Below are 25,112 nucleotides of genomic sequence, written 5' to 3'. Positions count from 1 at the left end.
CTAGTCAAATTTCATTGATAATTGTGATGATGAGTTGTGAACATATACGCCCCTTATTTTTTCCGCATTGGTTGTCTCATAATTTTCCCAAAGTTTCCATTATTTTGATAATGATTGTAAAAAGTTATTTTGTGATCTACCGTACCCTATCCCCATGTTTTTTCATCCCTTTTCTAGTCGATCTTGCTCTTCAATAAGGGTCTCGAAAGTAATCGTATACCCATAAATAAACAAGAGTTTGAAATGATTATTTTATTCAAGTTTTGAAAACGATTTAATAGTCCACTGACCAAACTTCGCTGTTCCACTTACAACGAACAATGTTTCGTCCGTATTTCTTTATCATTTCCTCGGCGATTGTAACATAATCCTGGCGACATTTTTCCGAGTTGAGCCCTTTTTGAGCTTTCCACGCAGCATATTTCTTCATTCCAAGTTCATTTCCAGCTGGAACTGCTTAAAAATAACTGTTGAAAAAGAATGTAATATCAAGCACTTTGAAAACTTACGATAGATGTCTTCATTGGGAATATCTCCATGAAGTGCTTGTTTGTACAGTCCGTACAATTTCATTTGCTCTCTTTCAGAAGGAGTTGACTTCAAACGCCGCATTTCTTCTGCGGCAATCTCGAAATTGAGACCAGTCCATTTCTGAATCAGTAAACACTATTTAAGCAGCTAGTTCACATATTAGTAACAAACCTTTTCGAGCTCTGAAATCGGCATATTTCTCTTCTTTCTTTATGCTATTAAATTATTCTCTTTCGTCTTTATATACCGCTCAATAATTGGTTGACATTTAGAATATTCCAGAAATTGGCTCGAATTATTGCGTTCATTCAGTAGAAAGAACGGAACAATAATAATAATTGTCTGTATATATACCATCTCTTCATCTGTTAAGTGAGAAATACGGTCTGAAATTATGCAAACATGTCCAAAGAACTGTATCACTAAATTTTATTAAATTAAGGAAAATAAATAAAATATAATTAATGGTACTGACGACGACTCGCTGAGCGCTCGCGGAAACTTCTCCTTGCCGTCTTTGTCCGATTTCTGAAATTACTGAAGTTAGTGAGGATACTGGGAGAGAGAAGCGCAGAAGGAACGAAAAATAGACGGAAATTGAGAACGAAAGAGAGTTAAATAGATGGAGATTCAAGGAAAATCATACTCGCCATTCGAAGGGCAGGGCGGGGGGAAAATTTTGCAAGAAAGCATGACTTTTTTGAATTTTAACATAAAATATTGTTTAGGTACTTTTTACCACTAAATTCACTGTAGAACTACTGAAATTCGTCAATGTACTCGAATTAAAGCACAAAATGCCCCAAAAACTCCTTTTCTAAAAATTACTGTTGAAAATACATGTTTTTGGAGCAATATTCACCTGGGCCGATGAAAATTTGTAAATTGGCATGTAAGGTCCAGATGAGAGCAACGAATGAAGGAAATGTGAAAATGAGTAACTCCCCAGCGATGGAAATGCATCGTTTAATCTTCTTCTGTCACAGAACACCTCGTGACCGAGGCAACTATGAAATTAATATCAAGAGCCACCGTTAATGGTGGGTTAAGAGATGCCAAAGCGGGCCAACGGGTAATATAAAGCAATAAATTAAAAGAAAATGTATAACCTCAAAGTTGCAGGAAACTTAGTTTCACGAAACGAACATTGCTTAGAATTCTGGTTCAGTTACAAATGCAACAAAGAAGATAAAAATGAATGAATTGTCACAATTAAGTCTATCGGATAAGAACCAACACTCTAAACAATTTAAACGAGAACATTGGTACACGGTACACGGAAACTTTTAAAAATCCTGAATAAAATTTTTTTAAAGAACAAAACAGTTTGCCACTATTTACGAGAAGGAAAACTCGTCTTTAAAATTTAATTGTTCAACTTTTTCAATCCCAAAAGAAAACATGTTTCAATGATCCTCCTCTAGAATCTAACTGAATGTTTAAACTTTATTATTTCAAGTTTTTCTAGATTTGGATCATTTCACTACTTTGAAAAGCATATGGAAAATCAGCGTTTTTGCTCCAACAACAAAAAAAAACAAAACTTTAAAATTTAAATTTTTATTTACGCTTTCACATTTATTTCATTTTTTTGTTGTTTTTTGTTTTAAATTTTGACTATGATATATGAACTTTAAGGAAAGGATAGTTAACCTGATCTTTGCCTACCAACCTAACCGTATATTTGAATAGTGCATTTTACGGGGGGAAGCCGGGGGAGAAAAATGACAATAATTACGACTTTCAAACACACAAGTTGTACTTTGCTTTTGGCATAGTTATGTGAGAAGAGAGCAACAAGAATAGGCGGAATCTCCCGTTCGGACACGCACACGTATTTTGAATGGGTTTAAAACTCTGCACCGTCGCGACAGAAGATAAAAATATGACGACTAAACGGTCTAAATTGAGAGGCAAAAAATGTGATGGACTAGGATTTCAAAACAATATCGTCGCTCTCTTGCCACCGTTATTTACAGTACACAGGAGGGAAGAAAATGAGATACTGTAGAGAAAACATTGGATTTGGCCGGATTAAGTGAAACAACGAAGACTGGATCAATAGTAAAATGTGCCAATGAATCCTGCTTCCACATCATCGTAATCATCCTCCTCCTCTTGTTCCAAAAATGCAGATAAAACAGCACGATAAATACCGGGCCGTTGTCTCTCATATGATTCGCGCAGCGATCTTGCTTGTGTTGTCACCTCTTCACACTGAAAAGAAAACATTTTTATCAAGAACTCTGAAAGTGTTTCGGGTGATGATTATGTAATTTATTCGGGACAATAACCAATGAGTGAACCATATTTTTTCATGCATCCTTTGAGAAAAGTAACCCTATTACTATTTCTTTTGTGTTATCCAAATTTCAAACGGGAACATGTCTTATCTGAAATCATGACTTTCTTACGAATAATCTATACTTTCCAACTCACAATGAAGAATTTGTTCGGTTGCAACTAAACCCTCGGGACCAGTTTGTAATTGTCTGCTAAAAAATTGGGGAAAACTATGGATGTTTAAGATTCCAATAAATGTGCACTAAATTTCTACTCCGGATATATTTTGCTTTCGGTGATCCTTCAACTTACCAAAATAGCCGTTTGGCTATTCCCCGCCAACAGATCTTCCCTTTCTCGTTTCAATCGCTCGACCCGGGCTTTGCTTTCTGCGAGCTGCTGTTGGTATTGCTTGTCAATCTATAGAAAGAGGTCTCATTAAAACGCAATGCTGAAAGTTTTCGTCAATTTCAGTTGACACCCCCCCAAAAATACTAGGATTAGAACCCTCGGAAACCACCTTATACTTGACGAGTCGATGCTTCGATGACGAGCTAGTAAACTTTTTTGCGTACTTTTTGCCCACTGTAATGATGATTATTGAGCCAAACATGGACGAAGGCAGCTCACCAGTCAAGATTTTGCGCGAAGACCGCCGTAAAGAAGTCATCAAAGACTTTTTAGTTTTTGAGAGACGACGGACACGAGTACTTTGCCGTACGACATTTGAGGGTGACGCTGAACCACTGCTGGAAGCAGAGGAGGAGGAGGCGGGCGATGATGAGGAAGTTGAAGGGGTGGGGGAACAATGCCTTGAAGACACCTTTTCCGTGTACTCCACCACGATATCGAACATTTCTGCTGACATGGCTTCACAGTACTTAGCTGTAAAAATGAATTAGAACCGGGTCCAAACCCCCAGTATTTTAACAGACATAGATAAACAAAAACGTTGAGAACGTTTAAAAAAAAACATTCAGAATAAAAATGTAGTAGATTTTCAATTTTTTTTATTCATTTTTTAATAATAATTTTTGTTCAATAACAACTTATACAAGTGAATTACTAACTGGGAATAAAAGAACAGGTAAAAAATTTACAATTAATCAAAAGAAAAATGGGGGATGTGCGACGATCGATCAAAAATTTCAAAATATTTGATATATGAAAATGTTTTTTTTTTCTTCGAATTTTGCAAATATTTAATTTTTTTGGGGAATCAATGAATCCAAGGTGATCCCTGTAGTTTAAGATTGAGAGAAGCACCAACATCTTACACAAAACTCCTTAATCCAATATTGAATCGATCGCCGCACTGTACAATGATGGGGTGTGGAGGAATGATACTGTAGTTAAATGGAAAAAATTACAATGATTTCAGCACTACTAAAACTAACCATTTTCCGCCTCATCACTGATAGTAGTGAGTCCCAGGCATTGGAATAGGCGATCTACAAAAACATTTAACAATAAGTAGATAAGGCTGGTAAATTTTGAAGGGAATGAATCCTACACGTTTCGAGGAGGTTGGAAAATAAGTAAGTGATTTACCGTAATTCAGCAATCACCATTGAGATAATTGTCGAAGGCGCTGAAGTCGCCTCCAAAGAGTTCCGTTCCATTGAGATCGTCGACGAACTTAGAGTCCATTCTTTGCTGGTTATTGTCTGCACACTGCTTGCATACTTCGACAGTGGTTCCGAGAGATCCAACGTGGACACAGACTCCGGCGCGAGCGTATCCGAGTTGCGATGAAGATTGGGCTCCCATGTTGGCGACGACACGAGCAATTTGAGAGTCTTGGTCGATGACCTTTTTCAGTTGAACGATCTCCTCCTTTGCATTGGTTAGGGCCTTCTTCATTTTGGTGTTCTCCTCTCGAGTGAGTCTCAACTCCGCCTCGAGCTCAGCATTGCGCATTTGCATCATTGACATCTCGGACTTCTTCTGCTCACGGTAGTTGCGGGCATAGTTGGCCATTTTCGTGTTGCTGGTCACCTTCAGGGGGCGTCCTCTCTTTGACGATGGAGACTGAAAAAAAGAAATTAGGAATATTCTCATGATTTTTGGTGTATAAGGGACGGGGTGCCTAGGTGGGAAACTTATTATTGAACTTAGTTACTTCATCTCTATACATGTGCATACTGTTTCCACGAGATCTGCTATTACTCGGCTCCTGAAATGTGGTTTATAAGTACTTGTCAAGGATGGGGGAGTTCACTTACTTACCGCGTAAGAAAGAGATTTCTCATCAGTACTTTTCAAAATCAATTAAATTCCCCATTTGAATAGATTTCAAATTCTCGGAAAACATCTCGAAAGTCTTGAGAAAGTTAACCAGATTCTGATAATAACTGATGAAACATCTCTTCCTGAGGAAAAGTATATAAAAAATAGCTTACCTTAATTAGAGGGCCGCTCGAGTATGGATTGAATGTCGAAACTGGGTAGCGTCGAATCGTTGGCATCTTCAGCGGCTTCTCCTCCTTTTGATAATGAATCGGCGAAACTGTTGGATCCTCGGATTCGGAAGGAGAGAGCAACCATGATGGTTCCAACTTGGCTTCTGTCAGGAACATTGGTTCCTCGTCCTTCATCGGATGCTGAAGCGATGAGCTCGGAGACTCACCACCGAAATCAAGATTGTACTCCATGAATAGCTCACTTTCGTATGAGTTGTTGTGAAATATCACTGGATCCTGTTCAGACAGGAGTGGATATGGACCCTGTGTTTCGTCCAATAGAGAGAGCAATTGCTCCTCTTCGGACCTGAAATCCTTGTTTCCCATCATAATTGTTTCTTTCAAGAAGTGTTTGGAACACGAGAGAAAAATTAAAAATTAAAGAATAGGATTAGAAATTGATATAATTCAAAAATATCCAGAAACGAATGGAAAATACGGAAATTGCCCGGGAAAAAGTTTCGCGGTAGAGTGAGGAAGAGTGCACGTGACGGAGGGTTTTCGAAATGTTTCGAAAATAGGGAGCGCTGCGTGTGCGGCGCGGTCGGTGGCCGATCTACGTTGTAGCCCGCTGGCCGAGAAATTGCTTGCTCTCTGCGCACTCCGGAATATTAGTTGTGTCTCGGTGAACTAAAAAAAGGCGATATTTTTCGGCCACGAAAAAAATATTAAATTGAAAAATATAATAATTTGAACTTTTCCGGTCAACTACAGCAGAATGAGAAGCTCGAAAGGTGGGAGAGGACGTCAAGCTGCTCCAAAAACTGCACCGACAAGTGTTTGCTATTGGTACGAACTTGTGCCGAAATGTTTGAATCGATTTAAAATAATTTTTCAGTGATGGAAAACGAGAGTTGGGATCTGTTGAAGTTTTCTGCTCCAGCTGCTTGAAATGGTTCCATGGAAGGTGTTTGAAAGAGTACAATGAATTGTGAGTGCAGTTATTCATTACCGAACGGCACTGATGGAATGGTTACAGAAGTTCGAGCGGAGTTCCATTCATGATCTGTTATACATTCACCTGCAAACAATGCCGTCCGAATGCTGAAGATTGGAAAGCAAAAAAAGCTGATTTGGTACAAATGTGCGTCACCGTTTTCGCAACATTGTCTGCAGAAAAATTGAAAGAAGACGGAAAATTGTCAGCAGAAATTATCCCTGAAGATTTCACATATTTAAGCCTAAAAAACACAGTTGTACCATACATGACAAAGAATTGGTTTATGCTCACCTCATTGAAAATGAGAAAAGATTGGGATAACAGTCTGGCACCAACTCTATTGAAAGAGAAGAATGTGTTTGTTGTGAGTTGTGTAATACTACATGTTCCTTCATTCAATAATTACGTTTTCAGCAACACAATGATGATGACGACTTGTTCGCTTTAGCGGAAAAAAATCTAGCTCTTGTTGGACCAATGCACGAAGCAGTTAAACAGGTAAATGCCAAATGCGAGAAATTGCTGCAACAGCATACAGTTACAGATAGGAAAAAGGCCTCCAACAGAACGAGAAAATCGAGAGCCACGTGAATTGCCGCCAATTGAAGGTCCGAAAACTCGCGGTGCTTCAAAACGGCGTCATGCTGAAGCACCAGCACCTGGAAAGAAACAAAAGTTGTAAGTTCACAATGCCCAGATTCAGACAATCTAATGATCCGAAAGAACTTCCAGAGCAGCAGATTATTCGTCGGCTGCAATGCCAGATGGTGTGCAGATTGACATCCCGAATAGCAAAGACAGTTATCGTTATTACTTGACAGAGAAGGATCCTAATGTACCAGAAGAGTAAGTTGGTGAAAAATTATTCGTATTGTTTGAAACACTTTCTTGTTTTTTAATCAACGAAAAATCGAAAAAGACATGGTAATCAGAGTGGTTAAACTGTTGGGCATGTTAATTGACAATTTTCAAAAACTTTTGTTAAAAGTATATAATATAATGTTTTTTCTTCAGTCCTGAATGGGATCAAGCAGCCTCCTATGTCATTCCTCCCTACCAGTATCGCGTGCTTCTCAGCCAAACAGTGATTGTGTCACCTAACGATCGAGCTTATCAACTGCACGCCTCAGGTCAGAAGTTAACAGGATTCGAGGGCTACGCAATGGCCCGAGCTAGTCATGGCGTGTCGAAAGGAACGTGGTATTTTGAAGTGAACTTTGATGATCAACCCGAAGATTCCCATATACGGATCGGATGGAGTCAAACGCATGGTTAGATTAGATTTCGTCGGTTCATAGAAATATTTTACTTTGTTTTTTTTTCAGCAGCTCTTCAAGCATGTGTCGGTTATAGCAAATTTTCTTATGGCTGGAGGTCAAAGCATGGAACGAAATTTCATGAAGCAAAAGGAAAGAAATATCATTTTGGTGGATTCAAGCAAGGAGACACTCTCGGTTGTCTGATTCACCTCCCAGTCGATAAAAAGACACTTGTACCAGCGAATCAACCATCGGAAAAGTACTTGCCACCATCTTACAAAAATGGAACTTTAATTAACTTCAAAAATAATTTATTTTTCGAAATTCACGAGGACTCTGCTGAAGTAGCTAAAAATTTGCAAGAAATGCCTGGAAGTTACGTGAGTAATAAGATTTTGTTAATGTTATTTATGCATTTTCCATTGAAATTACAGATTGAGTTTTTCCACAATGGAAAATCGTGTGGCATAGCATACGAGAATATCTACGCAGGAACTTATTTCCCATCCGTTTCTCTGTTCAAAAGTGAGTTGTACTGTACTGTGAAAACACAGTTTTCATCTATTTTTCCAGATGCCACCGTAACAATGAATTTGGGGCCAAAATATAAGTATCTGCCACGTGGGACCACAGGAATCCATATGAGAGCTGAAGAGCAACAACACGAACAAGCTCTTTCGGATTTACTGTATCTGGTGTCAAGCGATGAAGCAAAACAAAAGATTTTGAGCCCGGTGAAGAAAGAAATCAAAGAAGAAGAAATATAATTTCACTTATCGTTGTTCTTCAAACAACCTGTACTATTAAATTCTAAGTCTTGTTAATTTTAAATTTTGATCTCTTGTGCTGTCGTTAACGTACGTTTTTGCTCACATTTCGGTAACTAAAGTGTGCTAATAACACGTGTGTGTGCGAAGAATACTAATTCAATACGAAACCTGTATTACACGATTCATGATTAATGAATAAATAACTTATGCTTTTTATATGTTCGAATTTTCTCTGGTTGCCATTCAGCCCAATCATATCACTACAATGCGATAAATTTCTGTTAGAAATGAGAACAGTTAATTTTCGTTAAGAATGGTATATGTGAAGTCACTGCTCCGTCGTACTGATAACTTCATGTACATTGTGAAGAAGAATGCTGGCGCCCGAAAGGCGTTTCTGGTGGATTTAGTGAACGAAGAGAATTATCAAGACTTGGCTGAAAAGGAGAATGTATGAATCTACAATCTCAATTTCTTAGCTGTAACTTTATTTGCAGATCGATATCACTGCTGTTCTCACCACCCATCATCATTACGATCATTGCGGGGGAAACGAAGGATTCCGTCGTCAGTTTCCAAGTGTTCCAATTTACGGTGGTGATGAGAGAGTTCCGGCTTTGAACCAGCCAGTCAAACATAATCAAGTCGTCGAACTAGCTGATTTGAAGGTTGGAATACCCATACCAACGTTGTACTGGTTGAGATTAAGTTCTATTTCAGATTCGTTGTCTTTCAACACCATGTCACACGTCTGGTCATGTCTGCTACTTCATTACCGATCCTTCGAATGAATCAGAAGTTCCAGTCGTTTTCACTGGTGACACACTTTTTATTGCTGGATGTGGAAGATTCTTCGAAGGAACTGCTCCACAAATGGACACTGCTCTCAATCGAATTCTCAAAAATCTTCCCGATGACACTTCCGTTTTTCCTGGCCATGAATACACTGTCGCCAATCTGAAATTCGCTGCCTACGTGGAACCTAGAAACCCGGATGTCGCTGCCAAGTTGCAATGGGCAACAGAGCAAAGGGAAAACGGGGCATTCACTGTTCCGAGTACAATTTTCGAGGAGAAAGCAACGAATCCATTCATGAGAGTTGTAGAATCAGAGGAGATTCAAAAGAAAATCGATACCAACGACCCAATCGAAGGAATGGCGAAACTCAGGGAAATGAAAAATAATTTCTAAATGTTTTTGTATATTTTGTAATGTTTCGAAACCAGTTAAATAACCTCACCATTCCTACTATTTTCCCGAGAGATTATGTATAATACGTTGTGATTTTTCTTTTATTTCCGTTTTTCCCCGGTTCAGAATAAAATTAGTTTTCTTTTCTGTAGTTTGTTAATTTCTGGTTTATCAATGTTACCCCTGCTATTAACTATTCAATATCTTAGTTTCAGCGGAAAATCCTATATATTTATTTCCAGAAAATGAGCACGAATTCTCCATCTGAGGCATCTCAAGAAGACATTGCGGCCGCCCAAGGTGCAGTTCTCGTGAAATCATGTCAGGTACCGGATGGATCAATTCCAATCCGCGGGTTTGATTTCAATTCCACTCCCGATTTTTCATTGTCTGCAATTTTATCATCTTATATGAGCACAGGATTCCAGGCGACTCATTTAGCTCAAGCTATTCAGGTAGGTGTTTTATGGGGCTATTCATCTCCGGAAACTAGTTTTTTTTTGCCGCTTTTTCCGGTAAATGAATCGAGGGAAAAAACGTTTTTCCGGAGGTGCATAGCCCCATTATCGAGTTGAGTTGATAATGAAGGAATTCAGCAAGTAAATGAAATGCTCACTCTCCGTGAAACTCCTCTAGACTGTGATGACGATGAAAAGAAGATGCCATATCCAGAAGGACGCGATAAACGATCATGCACAATATTCCTCGGATACACCTCAAATTTAGTGACCAGCGGACTCAGAGAGGTCATTCGTTTCTGTGTTCAACATAACCTCGTCGACTGTATTGTCACATCAGCTGGTGGAATTGAAGAGGATTTGATCAAATGTCTGAAACCGTCCTATCTTGGAGCATTCACAATGGATGGAAAAACATTGAGATCGAATGGAATGAATCGAGCTGGAAATGTGCTGATTCCGAATGATAATTATTGTGCATTTGAGGACTGGCTTAATCCGATTCTTGACGAATGTTTAGAGAAACAACAGAAGGAAAATTTCAATTGGACACCGTCAAAGTTGATTCAAGTACTCGGAGAACGAATTAATGACGAGTCGTCGATTTTGTATTGGGCTGCGAAACATAGGATTCCAGTGTTCTGTCCGGCTCTTACTGATGGATCTTTAGGTGGGAGTTATCAGATGAATTAGTCAAATTGAGTGTTCTTTCAGGCGATATGCTCTATTTCCATTCTGTAAAAAGTGCTCCAGGATTGCGTGTGGATATTGTTGAGGACGTTCGACACATCAATACTATTGCTGTGAAAAGTCTCAAAACAGGATCTATCATTCTCGGAGGAGGTAATTATTTAATTTTTTAATCAAGAATTCATCTGATTTCTAGGTGTCGTCAAACATCATATCAATAATGCAAATCTGATGAGAAACGGTTCTGATCATACTGTCTACATCAATACAGGACAAGAGTTCGATGGATCCGATTCGGGAGCTCAACCAGATGAAGCTGTCAGCTGGGGAAAAGTGAAACCATCGGCTGGAGCAGTGAAGGTACACGCCGAAGCGACACTCGTTTTCCCTCTACTTGTTGCTGAAACTTTTGCGAAACGCGTTCATCGGAAGAATTGATTGTATTTTGAATTTTGAATTGTAAACAAGTTGTTATTCAGTTTTCTCTTTGTTGATCTAATTGTTGTTCTCTTCTTTTTAATATAAAGTTCTAAAATTGAATTCCAGATAGTTTCAGAAACCGCATGATCAGCGGAAATGTTTACACATATGACAAACTCTGGAAAACCGATCAACTCGAATCATAAAAGGACACAAAGAAAGGTTCAATGTTGACTTAAATCATAAACTTCTTGTTTTTTTCTCTGAATTTTCAGACACTTTCAGCCATCCTTCCTCTTTCTTCAAACATTACATTCATCCTTCTTCTTCTCAATAATTCTGCTGAATCACTTAGCAAATCAAAAAGGAATTTATATAAAAGGCTATGCTCAGTGAGCTTCATTGTTCCGGATCACTCAACTGAAAACCTTTTCAGCGCCTTTTGTTCCGTTTTTCTCTTCTCAATTGTCCCTGATTTCTAGCATTGACATTTCAGAATCACGTGAAGATAATGACGTCGACCACAAGCCTCAGAATCAAAATTCTGATGATTTTGGGGTTTGTGATGTGGAATTCTGAAGTGGCGGTGGCAGATGATAAGATATGTTATCAGTGTGCATCACCGAATCTGCAGAATAATTGGGCAATAACTGGTTTGCCGTTGAGACCAAGCACGCTGAAATACGATGAGTTAGTAGAGAAAACAGTACTATGCCTTCCTAATTCCACAGTTTTCAGACTTTGTAAAGAGCTCGGAGATCCTGCGAAAGAGTTAGTAACAAAAACTTGCTCTTCATCTTGTTTCGAGCTTCTCCTTCCGGAAAACGGTGAATATGACGTAGTAAGAGGATGTCATTCTGACTTTGTTTGGGATGAATTCAAAGTAACAACCAATCTCTCTTGTCACATGACTCTTGTTAAAACAATTGAAGGGAAAGACTTTTATGTGAGTGTCTCAGATTGTTTGCTGATCCGTTGATCATGTTTTCATCACAGGCTGGAACGAATTTCTGTCCACCAGTTGCCACAATTCCATGCAACAAACAATTCAAAACAGACGACATTCAGTCAGCAGTTGACAATGAAAATTGTCGAACAGACGACGTTCACACTTGTAAGAGTTGCAGTGAATATGATGGGAGTGGTAGTTGCTCTCCATCAACAACTGGAACTTGCAAAGGAGTTTATTGTACGAAAACAGCTGGAACATTGAATGGTAACAACTAGTCAGAGAAAGATTGAGATGAATCAATTCTGATTTCAGGCGGGACTTATGAATCTCGTGGATGTGCTTCCTTCAATCCAATCGGAAGTAATGTTTGTTCATGGACAGATCAGACATATAATGTCTCAACTGGTGTGGATATGGCACTGTTCTCCCCAGCAGGAGCAAGAAAGAAAAGAGCAATTGCAATGCCTTTTCGAGCCAATCAATGTTATTGTCAAGGTGGGAAAAACTATAAAAAGTACTCTTATCTAATCCAAAATTTCAGGCGAATTGTGCAACTCGTCTCCTCGATTCTCTACATTCCTTCTCTCATTATTCACTGTTTCTTTTCTTGTTTTTTCTTAAATTCCTTGCTTTTTATGTGATTTCCATACAAGTTGTGCTAATTTTCCACATCTTTTTCAGTTTCCGAAGACGTTTTCGAGAATAAAGTATTTTGTTTCTAAAATGTGAAAATTGAGAGAAAACTGTGGGAATTTAAAATAGTAAATTGCGACAGAAATGACGTAAAGCTTTTTGACATTTCGAAAAAAAATATCATGAGAATGGAGGTTAGAAATCGAAGAGGGAGAGGGTGAAATCTGGAATTGGAACTGAAATCAGAATAGAACAATTCGGGAATCGCGAAATTTGATCCATTGATCTCTCAATCTGTTCATTCTGAAAACATTTTTCTTTTCTTCAATTCCAAATCCCAGGCCTACCGTACCCTCTTGATGCATTTCCAAAAAATGATGTGAGTTCGAGTTGACAGTTGACAGATTTAAGATTTCAAACCTGAAATGTGCATAAATGTCAAAACAAACCCTCGAGTAAAACATCACTGATCCGCCTGTCAAAGAGATTAACCGGATTTGAACAAAGTGACAAAGAAATGGGATTTTTGAGCTGAAACTTCAACACATATCAAGATCAAACTTATGTTTTCCCAATCGGGATTTGATGTCACTACAGTAGTCCTTTCAATACGTGTTTTAGTTTTTGGTTCAATCCTATTCAATATAGACTGAAAGATTAGAAGGCATAGAGATAGAAATAATTTTAAGAAAAGTAATAAATAATTTATTTATTTCTGTATTTTTCGAATGAGAATGCCAACATTCCATTTTTTGATATTGGTATGAATGAATTCTGAAACTCAAAGCTCAGTGATAACCATTCATCAAGTCTCTGAAACCAACAATTATCTCTGTCTAGATTTCAAATATATCTTAATTTCTATTTAATTTCTTCCATTCAAAATGTCACGTTTCTTTGTGTTTTCTGAATAAAAAGTTCTAAATAAAAAAGGAAAAAAAACAGAATTGTGTGTGTCTCTGCTCATTTTCATCCGATGCGCCCCTCCTACTTTTCATCTCCACACACACATTTTCCAGCCCAGTCACCTCTATAATTTCTTCATTGTTCCCATCCATCCGTCCTTAAAAAAACAACGTCAAACTCTTTTTTCTTTTTTTTCTCTCTTCTCTCCTCACTTTCTTTTCACTTTCGGAGGGGAGGCTCCGCCCATTTAGTTAGCTCTCCAGTATTCAGAAAACGGGGGAGAAAAAGAAATAAAAGCAGCTGATTTTTTGAGAGAGAGAAATTGATAAAATTCAAATTATTTTTCTGTTCAATTTCTTAATCTCACTCAATCCATTTCCTACCATTTTCCGATTTTCAATTATCTCGAATTGAGAATTTTTATGGGGGCATGTCAGAGCAGATTGCATTTCTATTTCCCTTTTCAGAAAATTCTCATTCTCAGTGAAATTATAGTTTTCATTCTGTTTTCTTCTTTAAACTCTGCAAAAATGTTGTATCCTAGGATAGCTGCCACCGAGTTACGCACAAAGATTTTTGTATGTTCCAAGCTACGCACATGAGTTCTTCAAATACGTTTCACTTTTTCAATTCACATTTTCCGTTTTTCAGAGTTCTGACGATGAGTGTGGCACACAAAAAACATGGAGTTTTTCGCAGATCTCAGAGGTATGTTTCAGTTTTTTTCAGTTTGGGGGGGGGGGGGGGGTTCAGAGTAATTAGTCTGAGAATCAACCTGAAAGAGAAAGGAAGTCTGACTACTAATAAGGTTGGAAATCGGAGTATGTTGACCTTACAGAACGCAATTAGTAAACGTTCCTCTAATTTTAGTACTAGAATTGGAGACTTATTGAAATTCAAAACGAAGGATTGACTCTTAAATATAGCATGTTTTGTGAGATGTCAGCATTGAACGTTCCGTATGGTTATTAGCACGGCAACCGCGCTCTACCGAAACCGAAGAAAACAGTGTGCGAAATTGAGAGACTCAGAGAAAAAGTTACATTTTTCAAGGGCATTTCGGTAAAGTGCAGTTGTAAAAACTATGCTGAGCTGGTAACTACAAGTTTTGGCTCATCTTGAATTTAGACTATGTCACAGTTTACATTTGAAACCGATTCTTGGAAGTTTTTCGGAAAGTTTCAATTTTCTGTGATCTACATTTGAAGAGTTCATGACTTATTGAAAAGTCCATGAAAAGTTTGGGATAATTTTAACTGGAGGGTTTCATTAAATGATTCTACTTCACATTTTAAAAGGATTTGAGCTCCTACAGTGCCTTTTTTGAATTGCCTTACTTTTTTCAACTTTCAACTTCCAACTTTCATTTTCAACTCTATAAAAACCCTTCTCTCGTCCACCGACATATCATAAAGAACGAAGACAATATTCCAACATCTGGCAAGATCTCTCTTCTCATTAATTTCTTTCTACTCCTCCCAAACTCTCCTCTCTGTGTTCCCGAGCAACTCGTAGATTATTTTATTACATTTTCTTGCTCATCATCCCCTCCGAAAACTTGTTTTTCATTGTTCTCTCCCCGCATGATCATCATCAGAATTTCTGAATTCCGAATTCTTTTTTTTGTCCGCGCGTAGAAAACTTTCTACGGAAACCGATCTACGGAAAATGTCATTCCGAATTTTTGAACATTATTTTTATGTGAAATTTTAAAATTTCTTCCAAAAACTCAACTAGAAATTGAATATAGAAATTGACAGATTCAGATTGACAGGGAATTTTTCGTTGAGAATTTCAGAAAACTGGAAAAAATGAATTTGAAAAAAAGGGAAAACAGAAACTGCAAAAAACGAATATTTTCTCTTTTTTTCATTCGAAAAATGTGAAAACTTTGTTATTTATGTTCACATTGTTCTTATTTAAAATGCATTGATGATCCATTCTCTACTATATTCTTTTTCCATTTTTTTCTGAAATTTTCGAATCCATCGAACTCCTGAAGAAGTTATCCGATGAACTTGATGAAGTAGAGAGTCTACAATCAAATTGTGTCGATATTCTTCGCATGACACTACTCAATTTGTATCTTTTTCTCTTCTATTTTAGTGGAAAAAGAGTAAAAAACGGAGGAAGAAAGAATTGGTTTTTCGACAGAGGATAGAGCGCTAATTGCACTTTTGACAGAAGAAAAAAAGAAGAATGAGAAGAAGAAGAAAATTGGAAAAAACTGAAATGAGACATGTTGGGTCAGTAGAAATAAAGAGGAAGAAGAAGAAGAAGCCAGCTATATTTAGATTCATGTCATAAGAAAGAGAAACACTTTTTTATATTACTCAACTCGTAAAATTGTTGAGTAACTTTTCATAACTGAAAATTTACTTTGAAGCGGAATGGACATCTCTACTAGGTACGTTTTCAAAATTTATCTTTTTTAGAGATTTCAGACTATAAATACAGTACTGTAGAAGCTGTTCCAGAAGGTTTCAGTCCAAAATTGACGACTTTGTGGTCGTGTAATTATGTCAGGAGTATTCAGAAATTCTAGGATTTTGTAGATCATAAAAACGCATATTACTTTATTTTTTAATGTTCTTTCAAACGTTTTGGAATTCATTCTTCTTGAAAAGAAAGAGACTGTCAAACAGTCTTCAGTCGAAATATTTTCAAATGGAAAGTATGATTTCCAGAGGTTTGTCATTAAACGAGGACTGATGTCAGTTTTTTAAAAAAAAATTCAGATTCCGATACTTCAGACTATTCCAAAAAAACGTTTTTCATTCACGCATATGCTAAAAATTGCTCTAAACGCCGAAAATCCCGTTCTCCAGGATTTTCGCTGAATTCCTCGTTTCCACACCTTTTCCAATAAACTTCCATTTTTTTCAATTTATATCTCGAAATTGAACAAAAACTCTGGTCCGAGAGGACTACACGGACGCTCGGAAAAACTCTTCACCAAAGCTCTTTTCGAGTCAGGAGAAAAATAGTCAGAAGCATCGGAATTTGTGATAAAAATATGACTTCAGTTCTCCTTTAACCCCACCTGAAAAAAGTCTATTACAAAAATGAAGATTTCGGTTTGTTCTGAATGATCATGAATTATTAAGTAGAGCTGGCTTTCCGATCTTGATTGTGAACTTGACTCATTCTCCACAATCATTTCTCTTTCGGTTCATAAATTTCAACTCGAGATGCCGATCTCTTTCCAAATCTCTTCCCAAATTCCAACTTCCTTCTCCTCCTTTTCTTCATCTTCTTCATCATTTTCCGTCATCTTACGAGCATATGTACAAGCATTAAAAAACGTGTTTCCTCTGCTCCAAATTTGCACAATTTTCAATATCCTGCTCCTCAAATTAGTCTCATTTCGCGGTACGAGTTATAAGGGAAAAAGAAGAAAAAAAGAGGTTTCGGATCAGTTTTCATGTAGTTATTCAATGCGGATTTCCTCCTTTTTTTGTTACTTTACTGTTAGAGTTTCAGTTTCTTTTCAGAAGAGAAGGAGTTTTAGAATAGTCTAAAGACTAAAAAGAGTTGAAACATTCTTTCTGGACACTAATTACAAAGTACTTCCCAAGAAGGCCATTGTGGGTGGTAAATGAGACAATTCGTTTGAAAAATGACTCATGGAAATGCCCTTAAAAAGAAAAAAGTCGTGTCATAAGCAGATATGTCAGTTACAGAAATATCTTATATTTAAGAAACCTAGAGTAGAGGTTAGCCACTAGAAAATTCAGTGGGACTTCTGAAAATCTACTTTCTTGTTTTTTTATGAAAAAAGTGGAACTTCTCTTACAATTCTTCAAAGAAGATTACTGTAGTCTGACATTTAAATCGCGAAGATTTCAAATTGAAGCTAGCAACCGTGAGCTATCATAAATTTTCCCCCCAACCTTTCAAAAAATCCAAAATCTGTCCTTGCCCTCCTCCTTCTTATGCTCCAAAAGGCTCCAAAATGTGCTCATTTGCTGCTCCACGAAAAGCACAAAAACCCAACATATTCTCGAGGAAAACATAGTTAGCTGTCACTTCTTCTTCTCTTTCTTTTGTAGATGGGGGGACTCCCACAAGTTCTCATCTTTCAGACGAGAGACATCAAAGATGTCTCTCTCTCACACATTTTATACACTTTGAATATGGGATTCTGAAAGGTTCAATTTTTGGAATGTGTGGGGGTTCAACAGAACAATCAGAAGGGTTCGAAGTGAGGGGGGGGGGGGACGTACGGGCACACTTTGGGTAACTTCTGAAAACAAGAGAGATGAGATCTTGATACCGTATCCCACATCTCCTTGAAATGGAAATCTTGACATCTGATACGCAATTCAAATGATTTTCAAGGGTTTCAACCATACTTGCAAAACCGGACCGGCTCGTAACTTGGTCGAAACGCAATCCTATAAGCTGAAAAGTATATCAAAATGTCTGCGAGTTCTACGTCTGTAACCCTCTACGGGCCAGATATAGGATCGTTAATGTGTCGCGGGCCGGGCTAGAATGTTGTTTTTGGCCATTTTCGCGTTTTTGGCACTTTTTTTCCGCGACACATTATCGATGCACAATCCGGCTTGTAATGGGTCACAGTCATAGAACTCGCCGAAATCTACATTTTGGTATATTTTTCAGCCGAGAACATTGCGTTTCAAGCAAGTTACAAGCCGGTCCAGTTTGCAAGTATGGTTTCAACTGAAAGTTTCGAGCCTCATTCCTTCATCAGTTATTTTTATATAATGATGTTCATATTTTCAGAGAAAATCCAATTAGACATGTTTTCATATGTTTCTCTATATTTAGTCTTGGCATTCTTGTTTTTCAGAACGTATTTCTGTTAGCAAGAAATCTGAAAATAGCCTCCTTTTTTGACTATGAATCAGTACAGAGAGATTCGACAGGGTATCTGTTTTAGAATCGAATAGAAAATGCACCGAATTGGTGAATTCCAGAAGTTTTCAAACTGATTCTCGATAGACATATTAATAGCTGTTTACTGAAAGATAGGAAAACAGCTTTCAAACCCTTTTTGAATTCCAACGTTTCCACCAAGTTCCAGGTTCCCTGTCATTCTGAAAAACATTTATTTTTGAACTATTTCTATCAATTTTCAGCACTCGAAGTCCAGAACATTCTCCACCTTGTTCTCCATTGATTCGTCGTCAACGTCCTGCAACCCTCTACGTGAAACATTCTCCAAGAAACAGCCAAGTGACTCCAATCAAAAAAATCTCGATTCCCACGGTAAGATTTTGTAGGTTTTTGTCCGGAAGTTATGTTCTTCTGAAATTCAAAAATCAGAATTCCAGACGAAGCTTAACATGTAGCCCTAGGCACATTTCCATTTCTCATAAATTCATCTCCGTTCTCTGTAGGTGTACATAAATTATGCAACACTTCCAATTTTAGATTCTTGAAAATTATACAAATCTGTCGCCACTCAATTCGTCATTCTTTTCTCTTTCTCTTCTCATTTTTTTTGGAAGATTGACTGACGTATTCGAAATATTTCTTTGTCATCTCATGACGTTTTGAATGTAGTCGTTGATTTTAATTGATTGATTTTAATTGTTTGATTTTCAGGTTAGTGTTCACGAAATGGCTTCAACAAATGCAGAGTGTTTGACAGTTCGTCAGCAAATACCTCCACAGCAACAGGTAATTCTGAAAATGGTGCAAATTTGCTCAGAAACGAATTTTTTCGAATCAAAAACACAATTTTTGATCAAATACGCGTCGAAGGCACCCCAGACACTCATTTTAGTTAAAATCCCGTCACAAGCACGCCAGACACAATTTCAGTAAAAAACGCGTCCCCGGACATTCATCTTTTAATCACTAAACGCGCCAAAGGCACCCCATCATAGATTTTCTGAAAGATGAGTGGCTGGGCTGTCACTAGTTTTAAGATGGAAATATGATTTTGGGTTGATATTAGAAACATCACAGTTTCGTTATGATTAATTGCTGAATTTTTCGGAGCCCTGAATCGAACATTTCGAAACTCTGGAATTTAGTTTCAGAAGTTTTAACAGACTTTCAAGAGTTAATGTTGGTAGAACGTTTCATATGGTTTTCCAATTTCCAGGCCAATCGAACCCCTCCAAAAAACTTGGAACTTTCGAACTCGAATAACCGAAAAAGTCTTCCCCCTTTCTGTTCAATTGAATTGTCCCCTCTTCTTCCAATTTCCTGTCTATTTCTATTTCTTTTTCTGTTTCAGTTGTGTCCAAATTCAATGGCTCCTCCTTCTTCTTATGCCGAACGCTTCTCTCGAAGTGCATCTTCATCACCAAGAAGGGGCGGAGCCGGTGCTGGAGCAGGAACTTTCATCGTTGGACCTGATGGGCAATTGAGGTGAGAATTCAATTATTTCTAGGGAGCTCTTAATGTTAAAGATTGAAGTTTGTGTATTACTCAAAAAGTTATATTACTCTAAAAAATATTGACCTTGTCAGCGTATTTTCCTGCAATCTGATCTCAAGAAGCTTTTTTTGTTTTTAGATCAAATTTTAACAACTTTCTGTAACTTTCAGAACGAGAAGATTCATCGATTCTTCCTATATTTCATATCTTCTAATTCCATTTGTTTTCATTTCCTTCCTTTTAATGATGTCATTCTCATTTCAACTTCTGAAAATACGAGTTAGAAATGAAAACAAACCTTTTAAAAACCGGAAACTTTCTCTCTTAATGACTTCTGTTAACTCCTCTTTTATGGTTTTTTGCTCGTTTCCAAAGTTTTTTAATACTGAAAAACCCCAAAAGAGGGATAAGAAGAAATTCAGAAAATCCGCTTTTCATAAGAAGATTCACATACTTTCAAAACTTGTGGAACTTCTTCTGTTGACTTTCTGATCTCTACAAAAAATAGTATAGACACAGTAATATCTACGTAATAGCAAAAACCATGAATCAAACACGAATTTGCAAAAAAAAAGGTGTCAGAATTTGAATGAGCTGTGACCCAGACACGTGGGTGATCACCAAGGCGATAGTTTTTAGAAGAAAGAGTTTTAAAAGTCACGGGTCTTTTTTCTTTTTTCTTTTGGAGTGTTTGTTTTTCTGAATAATGTATAAATGGACAAGAGAGCTCAAAGTCTTCACGAACCTCTTGTAGTAATCACTCTTAATGAAATCTATTTAAATCCTAATCCATTCTGAATGAGAGGAAGATTTGTTCTAATTCTTTGGAACAAAACTATATATTCCTTGAATTGAAATCCATTCCCTTTGGGTCAAACAATTCTTGTTTTTATATAAATCTCTTTTTATTTTCTTTTTCTTTTTCTATTACAAGAACTCTAACTAACAGGAAATGACCGCCCATCGGGGAAATAGTTTTCTTCGAGTGGGGAAATCTCAGTAGTCTAGACGTCAGAATTCCGTTTTAAGGACTGAAACTATTTGAAATGCATCAATGTTTCTCGTGACAGAAAGGGATTGTGGTTTTTTTAAAAACTTCGTTGAATTTTTAATTATTTTCTTTTCTATTTGTGTTTTCAGAAGACGTGAATCAGTTCTCCAAATGTTGAATCGAATCTGGAAAAGTGATGAATGCACGAGGAGACCATCGGTCCAGAAATCGAATGCATTGGATGTTCCAACGTGAGTTTAAGAAGGGGGATTTCAGTTTTCGAATTGGGGATTTTCGTTAGTTAATGGATTGCTCAAATAGAGTAGTGATATTCGATTCACGGTTTCTGAAAGTAAAGGTGAATAGATACAGTATCTCTAGTTATTTTCTTGAGAAGGTAAGAAGAATTTTCGTGGAAATGCGTTGATTTGACGTTTTGGAAAAATTCAAGATGTTCTTGGAATGTTTTTCTAATTGAACTGCTGGCGGGAACAGTATAGTACTGTGCAGAAAGGTACGAACTGTGGCCTTTTTCAGTTCAAATTGCCTAATTTTGAGAGGGTGTCATGATAATTCTGATTGTCCCATTAAATAGGTTTTTAATGAATCATACAGAACAAAGGTAGAGCTTTATTTTTGTAGTTGTCAACTTTTTTGTACGAACGCTCCCTAGCAAGATAAATCCCAACAAAGTAATTTCTCCGTCACATCGACCCATTTCAGTGCAAAATAGTGCGACTTTGAGCTGTCCAATTAAGATGACCATAGCTCTTTAGGAAATGCCCGTACGTCAACTACAAAATTGAAGGTCTACCTTTGTTCTGTATGATTTATACATATATTACTTTGTGGGACAATAATTGATACCGTAACACCCTCTCAAAGTTAGAAAATTTCAACTGAAAACGGCCAAAGTTCGTATGTTTTTGCCCAGTATTGTACTTTATTTTGAAACAAGCTATGACTTGAACAATGAACTCTGTTCTGTTTGCTACTTGATTTTGTGCTTTTCCTATTCTTAGAATCCCAAATTGATCCGAAAAAATCATGAAAATTTTGAACTGAATCAGAAACTTTTCTGCAGCTGAGTTCAATTCAAAAATGAGGTGAAATGTCAAAAATGTTTTCCGGAAGTGCGTTATTGTGTTTCCGGATTAAAAACGAGCTACATGAGAGCCGAATATTTCGAGATTTATTTATTCTATTAGACTACACTTTTTGATTTCAGTCTCGTTTCGATGAACTTTTTTGTTGAGTTTTCATTGAAAACTTTTCAAACATTTTGAATGACAAACTAGACTGAAATGGGCGGAGTTCACAAGTTGGGCACTTTAATCTCTATTCATTCGGAAAATGAGTCAAAAGAGATAAGTTAGACTGCATCTGTTGTTTTATGATTCACATGTGGATGTTGAATTGATTTCTGAAAAGAATTGAGTTTTGATTTTTGAGCTTCTAGCCAGAATCGAAGAGTTTGAGATATGGAAATCAAGAATCTGAATCTTCAATAAATCTAAACTAAAATCTCCTTTCACCTCGCCTAATCCCTTCAATTTCCCACAGTCTTAATTCTGTGTCTTCTGAATTATCCCGCATAAATAGTCCCAATATCTCCACTTTTTCTATCATCATCATCTGAACACCATCTCATCAGAATAACAGAATAACAGAATTTCATAAAAAGGAAAAAGGAAAAAGGAACCAAGTTCTTTAGTTGCATAAAAATATTTTTCGCCCGAATATTTTTCTTCCGAAGGGATCTTCTTTTTCCCTATCTTCCTCATCGTTTCGCTTGATTGAATTGAATTTGGAAGTGAATCTGTTTGTGAAGGCTCGAAGAAAAAAAATCATCAGAATTCCTCTAGAGAAGATCTTCGGAAAACTGATAATTGTAGTACTCAATCACTTGTTTATTTCATCTCAAAACTTCAGATGAAGACGTGACATGAAGACGTCACAAAGATGAAATTTCCGTGAAGAAAAAGAACGAAAAGACTCGAGTTTTGAGACAAAAACCTCTTTGACGTATTCTCTTTTTTTCATTGTTCTCTTTCAAGTTTTGATATAAATCCCTATCATTATATCTCGTAAATACATACCTTTTGTTGGTCAGAACCGTTGAAAAATGATATGAATCATTGAGTTTTCTATTCATTTTTGTCGTCAGTCTTCGTTAAGAAAGTACAATTTTATGTATTTAAGCTAGGTTTCCGATGACTGGAGTCATTTCATTTTTTGTCTCAAAATTCGTTTTTGATGATTTTCGATGTTCTAGTAGGAGTTCTAGTTGAAATTAAGTAATCTAAAGGCTTAAAAATTTGAGAGTAAAGAACTTTCAATAAACTTTGTCGGAATCCTTTGAAAAAAATCAAAAAATTCAATTTTAAAAACGAACGAGAAAGTTCGAGAAGCCAAAAAATATCGCATTTTGATTTTTGAACCGCCCATAACACATATCACATTTATAGATTCTCTAATCGGATAAGGCACTCTCAATCCTTAATTTCAACAAGTAGAGATGTGAGAATATTTTAAGCCATTAATACTATCCCCATCAAAATAATATTCTCATATGCTTCACCTAGCGTAATTTGATGAAGACGAGTTCTTGCAGCAGAAATGAGATCATTCTTTTTTTCTTTTTTTTTCTTTCTGACTGAACAAGTTCATACTCCTGTAAACTCATATTAAATTATGCTCCGATGAGCAATTACGCCCTCTTTTTCTTCAATTTTCTGAATGTTTCAAACCAACTTTTATTCTTCATATTTCTCTATTTTTCTTTCTCAAAAACTATCTTTTTGTAATTTCAGAAATGTTGACTCTTCTCGGAAAAATCGCGCATTTTCGGTAAGGAGATGAGTTCGAAAAACCAAAAAGTCCAGAGATTTCTTGTCTATTTTTAAAAATTCGAGAAACAAAACAAAACAAATTGAAATGGAATAAACGGGGAAGAGAAAACAATTCCTCGTGTTTTTCGTGAGATGATCAATGTCAAGTACCTCTTCTTCACAGACGCCTAGCCATACATTTTTTCAATTTTCACCCGTCATCCATTTTTTTTTTCGGTTGCTCACAGATTGTGAGCTCAAATTCTTCCTTGAAATATTCGTAGACTTCATGTTCAATAATATGAGATTCAGACCGTTGTAAGTTTAGATTTCTCGTAAATTTTGGAAGGTGGGGTGGGAGGAGAATGGTAGTTACTGTAGGCACATGTATAGAAGTATGTATTTTTAAACTGAGACAGTGGGATCGGAGATTCAAGTCATAAAAATATGAAAACGGGAGAAATTCTTCATTCTTTTCCATATTTTTCATATTTCCAGAGAGCCTCTGTCCCGTCAACTATCCCTATCAGACACCAATGTGACACCTCAAATCAACAGATGTGCCAAGTTGAATCTAACTCCAAAACAGAGGAAACTACTCAGAGTGAGCTGAAATTATCTTTTCCGATTCTTAATATTTTGTCTATTTCAGCAAAGTTTCAATGCAATGAACTCTGGTGGCACTTTTCTGAAACTCATGGAGAAAATCTTCAGACGACTTGAGAACAAGTGTCCAGATATGAGGTGAGAAATGGCTTCGTCTGGAACTTTAAAAGTTCAAAATATTTCCATTTCCTCCTAATTCATTAAAGTTCATTTGAATCCTTGCATAATTTCAGATCAATCTTTCTGACAACTGCTTTCGTAAACTCGTTGAGCCGTGAACGACAGACGCCTCCACTTGTTAAGACGGAGCATGATCATTGTAAATGTATGGTTGGAATATTCGAAAGACTCATTGAGAATTTGGATAATATCAATGAACAGCTCACTATGATTAGACATTACGGAGAAAAACATGCTCAGGTTTGTCACGAGATTTTGAGATTTTTCTGATATTGAGTTCTGGTTTCCAGATGGCTGAAAGCGGGTTCACTGGTGCGATGATTGAGCAATTCGGAGAGATTTCAGTCTTCATAATTGGATCTCAAGATGTTGTAAAGTTCAATCATGAAACAGTAAAGGCGTGGAGGCTATTGTTGGCATGTGTTACTGACGAAATGAAGGTATGTACTCTTTTTAATTTCTATTTGTTTTATTTTATTTTCCAGGTCGGATTCGATCGCATGACAAGGATAAATGGCCGTCGAAACAGCTGTAATCCTCCGAACTCTACCGTATCTGGAAACTGAAATGGGAAGCTCGTATACTCCGACGCATCGTACGCAGTGTACACCATCACGTCAGAATGCATACTCTAAATAAAAATTTATTTCTC

At 37.0% G+C, this 25,112-nt stretch overlaps 9 protein-coding genes across 9 annotated transcripts; 6 read left to right on the top strand and 3 right to left on the bottom strand.

Annotated features, from left to right (window-relative positions):
* Positions 1 to 274: 274 nt before the first annotated feature.
* GCK72_006605 (uncharacterized protein) lies at positions 275 to 726 on the bottom strand (the record flags this gene model as incomplete). The annotated part of the gene is made up of 3 exons (XM_003113390.2): positions 275 to 456; positions 510 to 651; positions 703 to 726. The coding sequence occupies 3 exons, from the start codon at positions 724 to 726 to the stop codon at positions 275 to 277; spliced, it is 348 nt and encodes a 115-aa protein (XP_003113438.2).
* Positions 727 to 2,589: 1,863 nt separating this feature from the next.
* On the bottom strand, positions 2,590 to 3,682 carry GCK72_006604 (uncharacterized protein; the record flags this gene model as incomplete). Its single annotated transcript, XM_053725699.1, has 4 exons — positions 2,590 to 2,748; positions 3,127 to 3,234; positions 3,335 to 3,399; positions 3,445 to 3,682. 4 exons carry the CDS (start codon positions 3,680 to 3,682, stop codon positions 2,590 to 2,592), a joined length of 570 nt encoding a protein of 189 aa, XP_053589893.1.
* On the top strand, positions 3,405 to 3,716 carry GCK72_006603 (uncharacterized protein; the record flags this gene model as incomplete). The annotated part of the gene is made up of 1 exon (XM_053725698.1): positions 3,405 to 3,716. One exon carries the CDS (start codon positions 3,405 to 3,407, stop codon positions 3,714 to 3,716), a length of 312 nt encoding a protein of 103 aa, XP_053589892.1.
* A 385-nt stretch (positions 3,717 to 4,101) lies between these two features.
* GCK72_006602 (uncharacterized protein) lies at positions 4,102 to 5,603 on the bottom strand (the record flags this gene model as incomplete). The annotated part of the gene is made up of 5 exons (XM_053725697.1): positions 4,102 to 4,160; positions 4,212 to 4,265; positions 4,383 to 4,845; positions 4,937 to 4,990; positions 5,217 to 5,603. The coding sequence occupies 5 exons, from the start codon at positions 5,601 to 5,603 to the stop codon at positions 4,102 to 4,104; spliced, it is 1,017 nt and encodes a 338-aa protein (XP_053589891.1).
* Positions 5,604 to 5,994: 391 nt separating this feature from the next.
* GCK72_006601 (uncharacterized protein) lies at positions 5,995 to 8,242 on the top strand (the record flags this gene model as incomplete). The annotated part of the gene is made up of 10 exons (XM_003113515.2): positions 5,995 to 6,065; positions 6,115 to 6,207; positions 6,256 to 6,580; positions 6,631 to 6,714; positions 6,761 to 6,894; positions 6,949 to 7,062; positions 7,231 to 7,487; positions 7,542 to 7,855; positions 7,910 to 8,000; positions 8,049 to 8,242. 10 exons carry the CDS (start codon positions 5,995 to 5,997, stop codon positions 8,240 to 8,242), a joined length of 1,677 nt encoding a protein of 558 aa, XP_003113563.1.
* Positions 8,243 to 8,558: 316 nt separating this feature from the next.
* GCK72_006600 (uncharacterized protein) lies at positions 8,559 to 9,436 on the top strand (the record flags this gene model as incomplete). The annotated part of the gene is made up of 3 exons (XM_003113691.2): positions 8,559 to 8,696; positions 8,743 to 8,913; positions 8,966 to 9,436. The coding sequence occupies 3 exons, from the start codon at positions 8,559 to 8,561 to the stop codon at positions 9,434 to 9,436; spliced, it is 780 nt and encodes a 259-aa protein (XP_003113739.2).
* Positions 9,437 to 9,681: 245 nt separating this feature from the next.
* Positions 9,682 to 11,022, top strand: GCK72_006599 (uncharacterized protein; the record flags this gene model as incomplete). Its single annotated transcript, XM_053725696.1, has 4 exons — positions 9,682 to 9,891; positions 10,033 to 10,564; positions 10,609 to 10,737; positions 10,781 to 11,022. 4 exons carry the CDS (start codon positions 9,682 to 9,684, stop codon positions 11,020 to 11,022), a joined length of 1,113 nt encoding a protein of 370 aa, XP_053589890.1.
* Positions 11,023 to 11,515: 493 nt separating this feature from the next.
* On the top strand, positions 11,516 to 12,577 carry GCK72_006598 (uncharacterized protein; the record flags this gene model as incomplete). Its single annotated transcript, XM_003113886.2, has 5 exons — positions 11,516 to 11,694; positions 11,743 to 11,950; positions 12,001 to 12,220; positions 12,269 to 12,451; positions 12,498 to 12,577. The coding sequence occupies 5 exons, from the start codon at positions 11,516 to 11,518 to the stop codon at positions 12,575 to 12,577; spliced, it is 870 nt and encodes a 289-aa protein (XP_003113934.2).
* Positions 12,578 to 19,084: 6,507 nt separating this feature from the next.
* GCK72_006597 (uncharacterized protein) lies at positions 19,085 to 25,026 on the top strand (the record flags this gene model as incomplete). Its single annotated transcript, XM_003113797.2, has 8 exons — positions 19,085 to 19,144; positions 19,710 to 19,843; positions 20,993 to 21,094; positions 24,173 to 24,278; positions 24,327 to 24,418; positions 24,514 to 24,700; positions 24,751 to 24,900; positions 24,946 to 25,026. 8 exons carry the CDS (start codon positions 19,085 to 19,087, stop codon positions 25,024 to 25,026), a joined length of 912 nt encoding a protein of 303 aa, XP_003113845.2.
* Between the last annotated feature and the right edge of the window lie 86 nt (positions 25,027 to 25,112).

This window comes from Caenorhabditis remanei, chromosome II (genome assembly GCF_010183535.1).
Source record: "Caenorhabditis remanei strain PX506 chromosome II, whole genome shotgun sequence".
In the NCBI taxonomy this organism is placed as follows: domain Eukaryota; kingdom Metazoa; phylum Nematoda; class Chromadorea; order Rhabditida; family Rhabditidae; genus Caenorhabditis; species Caenorhabditis remanei.
Note: the sequence above shows the minus strand (reverse complement) of the source record. Positions and strands in the feature narration are given on the sequence as shown.